The 9,853-nt window shown below is 47.7% G+C and overlaps 1 protein-coding gene across 1 annotated transcript in view; it reads right to left on the minus strand.

The window, feature by feature from the left end:
• The window catches only part of LOC108574664 (homeotic protein antennapedia-like), a 15,730-nt gene extending 5,885 nt beyond the window's left edge, over positions 1-9,845 (minus strand). The window contains exon 1 of the mRNA XM_017937287.1: positions 8,539-9,845. Within this exon, the coding sequence (XP_017792776.1) occupies positions 8,539-9,346 (808 nt within the window). The 5' untranslated portion in view covers positions 9,347-9,845. The remainder of the gene's footprint in view (positions 1-8,538) is intronic.
• Positions 9,846-9,853: the final 8 nt, after the last annotated feature.

Genomic DNA, 9,853 nt, shown 5'->3' on the forward strand with positions numbered 1-9,853 from the left:
CGTAGCCGTTGCTCTCTCGCGGACGGAGGTGACTTTAAACGCGGGGCAATAAATTAACGGCGTTGGGTTACGCAAGGATCAAATGTCCCCTGGAGTATGCCCGAGAGATTTATGGGTCTGCCTTCACTGGCGCAGCATGAAGGAACGGAACGGAACAGAACAGAACGTACACAACCGTACGGCTTATTATAGGCTAGTTGCTCCGCTTCTCTTCTTCCCTCTACTCTCTCTCTCTCTCTCTCTTGCACACGCGTTCTCTCCTCTTCAACAGGCAGGGGGAGAGAGACTGGTCTTTCAGACCCGCCGCAGGATACATGCAGGACTTTTCAGATGAACAGCTAGCCGGATGTTGTAACCCGCTAATAAGGCGCGGCCACCACTCGCTGCCCAATTAAGCTAAGCTTTACGTGGCCACCTTAAGGCCAGGCCTTGAAACGCTCTTCGATTAGATACCCTAGATATCCCATTAATTTTATCGCTCGGCCTCCCCACGTTACACACGAGGCCTCTCTCCTACTCGGATTATATGACCGGTCCGCGTCGCTGACAGAGGTTCAGATTAATTGCGAGGAATCCGGTGAACCGCCTTGGAAAACCATCCGAGGAACGAACGGGTATTTCGGAGATTCTTCGTCTGCCATTCTTGCTCTCGTTCTCTCCCTCTCTCTCTCTCTCTCTCTCTCTCTGTGATTATCGTTGCAATAGACAGTCGGGAAAGGTTGATTTTACCGTGAAGAAAGAAAGTAACGTATACAGAGAGAGGGCAAACGATTTCGTCTCTTTAATCCTGAACACGTGATCGAACTTCCTCCCGAGTCCTCCTCCGTCAGACTCCCCATATATTTTAAGCGCGGCAATCCGTCTTGCTTTTTGTATTTCCGTCCTAGGCTGCTTTATGTCACGTTGTTTTCGTTGAACTTTCTTCGCCCAAGTGAAGAAGGGGGAAAAGGTGGATTTTTTGCTCGCGCGAAAGGGACCGAAGTGTAGCAGGGGTCGCGCCACCGACACCAGATAAACCTTCGTTCGGGAATTTCTTGGGTTGTTTTATGCAACGGGTCGCGAACTTCCTGGATCTCTCGATCTGCTGAGAAAAAATCGTGACGGTTCTATACACCCTTGGTGAATATCTCTTTTCGAACAGAGAAAAAGAAGAAGAGGCTATTGATGCAACGCGAGAGAGAGAGAGAGAGAGAGAGAGCAGCTGGCCACGATTATTCTCATCCAGGAAACTAGTTACCGCGAAGTGGAAGTGTCCTGAGTGCGGAACAGAGCCACCTGGGCCAGGACAATCTCTGGTACTAGGAGGAGAGAAAAAAGGAATTCAACAGAAGTCGCCGCCGGAGGAGTAAGAAGAACGTCAAGCCGACCGACACTCATAGAGGGGACGTTAGAAGCCCCGAGGAGAAGTGCAGAGAAAGAGAGAGGATATCTGATAGGAGGAGGCCTTCCCTCTTCTCTCGTTCGCCTTCTTTTTTTGTCTTTCGGCCCAGACAGAACCGGACAAGGAGACGGAGTCTGAAAGCCCGGAGGAGAGCGCCAGAAGGTCGAGATAATGAGCAGCGAGAATGGGCCGTCTGGACGTGTGCATTTGTATAAGCGGGGATATCACTAGGCTTGTCCGTTGTCCTACTTTGTCTACGATCCTTCCTCCCCCACTTCTACCCCCTTTCATTTACACCTGCTTCGATCGAGCGTTCTCGAAGGATCCGATCGTTAGCCCTTTACAACGCAAAGTGTGATGTATGTACGTATCCGTTTGTTTATTGCTGTACATGGTTGTAGGATATTGTTGCAATTTTGTTACGACAATTATTCATCCTCGCTTCTCCCATCGAAACGTAAAATTGTAACCAGGGCGGGTCATAAAGGGTTAATCAGTCTTATTTGCATACAGAGTAGCTACACCGTTTCGTTATGGAGCGGAAAATAAAACGAAGAACACGGTTGAGTCTTTCCGGAAAGGAATGAAATTAAAAGGGAGCTAAACGAAGAAAGGGTTAACCAATTACCAATTCTTCTCGGAATAAAATGAAATCAACCATAATGTTTCTCAGTGTTGCAGAGTGTTGACCAATCTTCTTGCGCACAGAGTACCTAAAGTACGCTATTCCCTTTTGGAGCGAAGAATAAAAGTGAAGAAGAAGTACGGCTGTTTTCGAGAAAAGGACGAAATTAAAAGGAGGTTAAAAGCGGAAAACGGAGGAGGCAGAAAAATGGCGAACCAGCAATTCAATGGTAATTCGAAGAGATTCTTCGTGGCGCCCGGATTCCACGGATTTCGGGGCTTTAATTTATACGCGGAGAGGCGAACAGAAACCCATATCCAGGCGGCCGGGTATCGTCCATGGTTGTCTCGGGAGTTCATGGCGGCGGCCCAAAAAGCAAACGGACATAGGATTTCTCTGGACCGATCCATCATCGTCACTCGTCCCTACGCCCTCCTCCGACCAAACTTCCTCCTCTCTCTCTCTCTCCAACCTCCCCCGCGTTCCTTCGTCTTCTCGTCATTTCCCTCCACGCTCCTCCTTTCCCGGCCCCTCTGGCCACCATCTCTCTTTTTGAATATCTCACGAAGCCGCCATCGTTACGGACACCAATCTCCCTCGCTCTCTCTCTCTCTCTCTCCCTTTTTGTCTTTGTTCGTACGGTGTCAGGCGGGAACGCAAGAGACTAGAACGAAACGCGTTCTCCGAGATGAGAATTTTGATCGGCTGCGACCCCTGCTAACTTCGCCGCAGATTAAAACTGTACGCCTGCCACATGCTATCTAAAAGTTCTCTTCTCCTCTCTCCTCGCCTGTTCGTCTACAGGTGTGTTGACCATTTTCTCTCTTCAACTGGCTGCGGTCTTCCCCGAGAAAGAGACAGAGAGAGATAGAGAAGGTTGGAGAACATTTTCGCGAGATAAACGCGGCCACGTGCCTCGGCGAACTCCAATAAATCCGTATCCTCAATTAGTCGAGCGAGGCAAAAGGGGGAAAAAGGGTGAAGAGAAGCTCGGAGACTCGAGGGAGTAACAGGGAGGGCCACTTTAATTCCTCATTATCCGAAGCACGGGTTATTGGCCATTTACGTAGATATTTCGACGGTAGCTCGCGGTTACTTTTGCCGCGGCACTTTGTTCATCCGCTAAGCATTCGTGTCAGTACTCGGATTACATAAGAAATGTGGCTCTGGTGCATGCACTTACACGTGTACGCAATAACGGAAACCTCACACCTATGTGGAGCTGCACCGGTGCATGCTTATTTGCGACGGCAGGAGAAGGAACTCGATATCATAAATCTTTTCGCGCAAAAGGATCGCAATTATCTTACAGATTAAAAGCATTCGCCGGTGTCAATACCTCTCTCTCTCTCTTTTATTCGCGAGCAATTCGAGGGAAAGAATCGGCGACGCGGTGTATCGATAATTACGAATCGGTACGACCGCGTCGCAGATAGAATCTTCCGTGGAATTTCATTTCGACCATCGACGAATAAAATTGTTTCTTTTTTTCTTTGCAATTTCTTTTCTCAAATCTAACATCAGGCGAAATCCTTCGAAGCGTCACGGTAGCCGGAACCTCTGAATTATAATCTCATCGCGTGTTATTTTTATAGCATCGCGATGGCGTTTCATGGACCTTGGCCGCGTGAAATATTACATTCTTTGGTATGATAATGCGCCTCGCGGAATAATCCTACGCCCGTGAAACTAACCTTCTTCCACCATTGTTCTATATTGTAATTACCGATGCTCGAACCCGCATAAACCGTGTCCGCGGCGAGAAAGATAGACAATTTCGAAGCTCCGCTCTCTTCCATCGAGCTTTAATTGGCGCGCGATCACGGTTCGCGGATGTGCCAACGATCCTCCAGGATTATTCCTTCTTTACCCAGTTTTATCTACGCGTCGGATCGATGGAAGCGAAAAAAACAGAAGAAGTGAAATGCTAATCAATGGAACGTTCACCGAGCATGCCCGGTGTTAAACTACCTACGACAATGAACGATCGCTAAAGTTCGGTATCAAGGCGCATCCGCAAAACGTCGGCGGAATTATCTGCAAAGAGAACACGTTTCACGTCCGTGAACATTAATCAACGAGCGAGAACGTTTCTCTGTATTCGCACACAACACACACGTGTACACGGACGTACTAAAATACTCGACCACTTTTTCAACCTTTCGTCAACGCCGTAGGAAAAAGTCACGACACGTGAATTCTAATACCTAGCGACATTTGTACGATCGATAGGTGAAAAAAGAAGGGGTGATTATGCAAGCGCCTGTGGGTTCTGAAACTCAGCGGACTCGACAGGTGGCCACCTAGGACATTTAACCCTTTCGCTGCGGCCGATTTTAGTGCGTAACTTAAACATATTTAATTACAGCCGCGAAATCTTCTGCTTTCGCGTTTTTTCATTTTGCAAATATTTCCAAGCTGAAATTTGGCAATTTTCTACCGTTTCTGAATTTCTTTTATCGACACGTTGGCCACCTGTCCCCGGAGATTCCACGGTGGGCATCAGTGACCGAAGGTTCCACGGTGGTCATCGGTGACCGGAATGCCTCAAAGCTTAGAATAATTGGGGAACTTTCTATCGCTTCTGAATTTCTTTTATTGACACCTTGAGTGCCACGTTGGTCACCTGTGACCGGAGATTCCACGGTGGTCATCAGTGATCGAAATGCCTCAAAGCTTAGAATAATTGGGGAACTTTCTATCGCTTCTGAATTTCTTTTATTGACACCTTGAGTGCCACGTTGGTCACCTGTGACCGGAGATTCCACGGTGGTCATCAGTGATCGAAATGCCTCAAAGCTTAGAATAATTGGGGAACTTTCTATCGCTTCTGAATTTCTTTTATTGACACCTTGAGTGCCACGTTGGTCACCTGTGACCGGAGATTCCACGGTGGTCATCAGTGATCGAAATGCCTCAAAGCTTAGAATAATTGGGGAACTTTCTATCGCTTCTGAATTTCTTTTATTGACACCTTGAGTGCCACGTTGGTCACCTATGACCGGAGATTCCACGGTGGTCATCAGTGACCGGAATGCCTCAAAGCTTAGAATAATTGGGGAAATTTCTATCATTTCTGAATTTCTTTTATCGACACGTTGGTCACCTGTGCCCGGAGATTCCACGGTGGGCATCAGTGACCGAAGGTTCCACGGTGGTCATCGCAGACCGGAATGCCTCAAAGCTTAGAATAATTGGAGACATTTCTATCGCTTCTGAATTTCATTTATTGACACCTTGAGTGCCACGTTGGTCACCTGTGACCGAAGGTTCCACGGTGGTCATCGCAGACCGGAATACCTCAAATGCTTAGAATAATGAAAATAAAACGACTATCGTCGGCTAAAAATTTCGAACGTAATTATTTCGAATTAAAGAAACAAAAGAATAATAAATAATGAAAATGTTCTCGTGGCCCCCTGAGAGCAATATGTAAATCTAGCGTGGCAGTGAACGTGTTAAAACGAAGGATAAAAAATTTTCAAAGCGCCTACAGCCCGCAAGAGCAGTGAAAGGGTTAGCTGAAAATCGTCGACGTAACAAATGGCGGATCAAAGGAGCATCGCGAGCGAACCAAGAACAACAAAGAGGGTAGAGGGAGAGAGGGGGATAGATTTCACGTGGAAAGTCGTGCACAGTGGTTTCACGAGCAACCGAGGGTTTCGTGATGTTCGGCAGTAAACGACACACGGTAACATCGACAGCGATGCGCGCCTCTCGCATGCCGGCGTTTTCGCGAGCCCCAGCCAACTATGCCGGAATTTCCTAACCTATGTAACGCAAATGTCCCGCGTAAGGTGCCAGGGAATCTCGCCGGTTTCACCGAGGGCAAATGCCCGGGAGAGCACCTGCATCTATAAAATTGAGCCATGCATTATTCATGGAGGCCTGCTTATAGCGCGCTTAGCTCAGCTGGCTCTGTTTTGCAACGTTGCAGAAGAAAACGGCCAGAGCCACGAATGGGGATAGCCAGATAAATTGATATGAAGTTTATCATGATTGCTCCGAGCAGCCCTATGTATGGGTAATAGGATCGAGCTAATGGACACAGAGGAAAATCATACGTAGAGGTATCCTCTCTGAGTTAAATCGAACGGATCTGACACGTGGGAGCCGATTCGAACATGTTCTCAATGGTTAGCGAAGTACAGATAGGGAACACGGAACTGCGAGGATCTCCTTTCGTTTTTTGCTCAGCTTCGAGTAACCTAAGAAGAGTTTCTATTTAGATCCTACGGTGTAGGAATAGTGGTTCGATCGTTTTTCCCATTTTTTTTTTTTTTTTTTTTTTTTTTTTTTGGGGAAGACTTGGAGGAGGATAGAGCAAAGAATCAATAGGTTTACACTAGACGAGAGATATACACATATATCGTTCGATGATGCGGAGAAAGACTTAAACGTGCCGACATCTGTGAGCAGATTCAGGCACTCGAACCTCTTTCTTCCTTTGACTGGCAGCGAAGTATGGACCAGCCTCGTCATAGCGAACGAGGCTCTTTATCGGCCAATCTCGCTGGCTGGTACCAGCTTTCGAAACGAGCCGAAAGATGGTTTCCAAGGTGTGCAATGATCGAACAAACTTATAGAACGGAAACTCGAATTCTAATCTCGCCCTATTTTTTTCTAAATTTTTAAAAAGTACGATTAACTATACTCACGATAGAAATTATCCAGGATGACTGACACTTGACTGAACGATAACGTTGGGAAAGATTTGCAAGGTCTCGAGGCTGAAGTTAATTCGGAGAGAAGACTAAAACTCGGCAAAGTTCAGCGAGCAACTGAGAACGCGCAAGGGTGGCAAGAAAGGGAAAAGGGGATCGAGGAAGCCTGACCTTGCAAGGTTGCGGCATTTCCACGGATTTGGAGAACGAAGAGTTACGGTAAAATCGGGGAGGGAAATAAGAGCAAACGCAGCGGGGCACAGGAGGAACCTGTGCTCTTACCTAACCCCGGGACAGATACCTCCGGGTTAAGGGGAGCGGCTATTATCACTTCGTTATTGCCGCCATAAATTTCCAACTCGTTACACCGAAAATTACCCCTCTGCGATTCTTCCCAGTCACGGGGATCGGCGGAGGAAATTTCGGCAAACCTTTCGTCCCTGTCGTATTTCAACGAGCAGGTGATCTACAGGGTGGCTCGATATTTCGTGTCTTCAAATTTCTAACAACGATCGAAAGAAATTTCTACCCACTCAGTCAAATAAAATCTTCCATTTTGCAAAAAAATACAAAAAGGTCGACCGTGAATTCTCGAAGATTTTGGGCAGGCGAAGCTGAAAAAAATGTCTACCGTGAAAACGCCATATTGGATTCTCGAAGATTTTGGACCGACGGAGGTGAAAAAAAAATGTCTACCATGAAAACGCCATATTGGATTCTAGAAGATTTTGGATAGGTGAAAGAAGAAAAAAATGTCTACCGTGAAAACGCCATATTGGATTCTAGAAGATTTTGGATAGGTGAAAGAAGAAAAAAATGTCTACCGTGAAAACGCCATATTGGATTCTCGAAGATTTTGGACCGACGAAGGTGAAAAAAATGTCTACCATGAAAACGCCATATTGGATTATCGAAGATTTTGGACAGGCGAGAGAAAAAAAAATGTCTACCGTGAAAACGCCAGGTTGGATTGCCGAAGAATTTGGACAGGCGAACCAGTTGAACGGTAAGATTGAGGGGAAAGAAGCAGCCGCGAGTTATCATGGGAATAAAAGTGGATGAGCGGGTACTCTGCCAAGCCGTGGAGCCAACGACGGACGCAGCCAGCTAGGAGGAACTTTTATGGGGGGGGAGTGTACACGTACGTGTGGTGAAACTAGCGAGAGCTAAAAGGTCAGGGCAATAAATAACGCCAGGACGTCGGTATACCTAGAAACTGGAGACATTATGCCAATCTTGGCTTGCGAACCGTACGAATGTGGTCTAGTTTTACCTACTGTTGCATAAATCTGAAAGCGGCCGGCTACCTGCCGTCCTCTCTAGAAACCTTGCTTTCTACAACAACGAACCTTTTCGTCGGAAGCCTTGAGCCTATTTTCGACAACCGTCTCACGTACCGCGCTTTCTGATTTCACGAATACGTCAAGATTCATCTGTTTCCTTCTTTTTTTTCCTTCTTCCGAGATAGAGGAATATTTCTTTCTTCTCTTAATTTCTGTTTTTTTTTGTTTTTTTTTTCTCAAGTAGAACGACTAGCGCGGCTTTTTTATTCAGAGGTCGAGATAGGGTAATTCGGATGCAAATGGAAGATTCAACATGGTTGCTTCTCGACATCTACTGCTCTCGTAGAGCAGCCTTCCTGTTCTGTCTGATTTACGAACACGTGTTGTAAAACATTTTTCGAATAAGAAATCGTCCTCTCTCCGTACCGTCGTCGCCGTGGTCCAACCTCCTCCGCGAAACGAACGAAAAGAAGAAAAAAAGAAAAGAAAAAAAAATGACGATACACGCGAACGAAATTTCATATATCTGTTACGAGCAACGCGTCTCTTTCTTTTCGAACATCCACATTGAAACTCCATCCTTACCGAATTGACTTCTCATCCAAGGGTAGAGCGGACTCGGTAGGTTGGCACTGGCCGCACCTTGAGGAGCGGCCTGTTGTTGCTGGCTGAGCGGCGACGTGACCACCCCTTGGTGTTGCTGCGGCTGCTGTTGCTGCTGCGGATGCATACCGGGCTGGGTTTGTTGCGTGGTCGCCTGTGTTTGTTGTTGCTGCTGGTACATCATGTGCTGTTGCTGCGCCTGAAGGTGTTGATGTTGCTGCTGCTGCTGTTGCGGATGCTGCGACTGTTGCGGCTGCATGTGCGGGTGTTGCGAGTGCATCTGATGGTGCATCTGCGACTCGACCAACGGAGGACTGTCCGGTCCATCGAGCACGCTGCCCTGATGATCGACCGCGGCCGCCTGAAGCTTGCAACTAGCGTAGACAATAGGAGTGGACGGATGTCCGTTCGGTGTAGGAGTGTGGCCCATGTGGCCCATAGCTGGGCTAGGGGACGTCGACCTGTAACCGCCCATCCCGTCCATGCTGCCGTGCTCCTGTTGGTGCTGATAATAGGTCGCGTTTCGCATGTCCATCCGATTGTACGGCGGAAACCTCGGATAAGGCATATCTTGCTGGCTACCAGCGGCACCATAGTGATGGCCGGGGACACCCTGACGCAGGAGACTAGGATCACACGGGTCGCCGGCTTGCTGAGACTGCTGTTGCACCGACTGCGTTTGCTGGGGCACCTGGACGGCTGCACCGTAGTGCTGCTGATGCTGATGCGGGTGTTCCACCCCGCCATTACGCAGGTCCGGGATGTACGAATTCGCGAAGTACGAACTCATGCTACTGTCCCACCTGGCCCACCTTCTAATGCCACCTCGATCTTGTTTGTTTCCTTTTCTCTCTTTCTTCTTCCCTGCTCTTTTTCACTCCCGATCTTCTCCTCTTCTTGCCGGGTTTCTTTTTCTCACTTTCCTCGCGACTGATCCTCTTTCCTTTTTGTCAATTGTTTACGGTCGTTCGGTAAGGAGAGATATTTCGGTGGTTCCTAGTCCACTTACTCCTCCTCCCGCTCCTCCGCCGCCTCCTCCTCCACCACCTCCTCTCCTTCTTCTTCTTCGTATAATTCTTTCACTTGGTTACTTTTTCCTTCCTTTTTCCTTTAATTAACTCCGCTGTTGCTTTTGTACTCGAATATATACCTGCGTACGGACACACTGGCACCACGTCCTTACGTATACATATGAATCTATATGGATATCTTTATCATTTATACATGTAGTATCACCTCCTCCGGCGCGAATCCTCCCTTCCGTAAACACACACACACACACTCTCTCCCTCTCGGG

The sequence above is a fragment of the Habropoda laboriosa genome, unplaced genomic scaffold (genome assembly GCF_001263275.1).
Source record: "Habropoda laboriosa isolate 0110345459 unplaced genomic scaffold, ASM126327v1 scaffold203, whole genome shotgun sequence".
NCBI lineage: Eukaryota > Metazoa > Arthropoda > Insecta > Hymenoptera > Apidae > Habropoda > Habropoda laboriosa.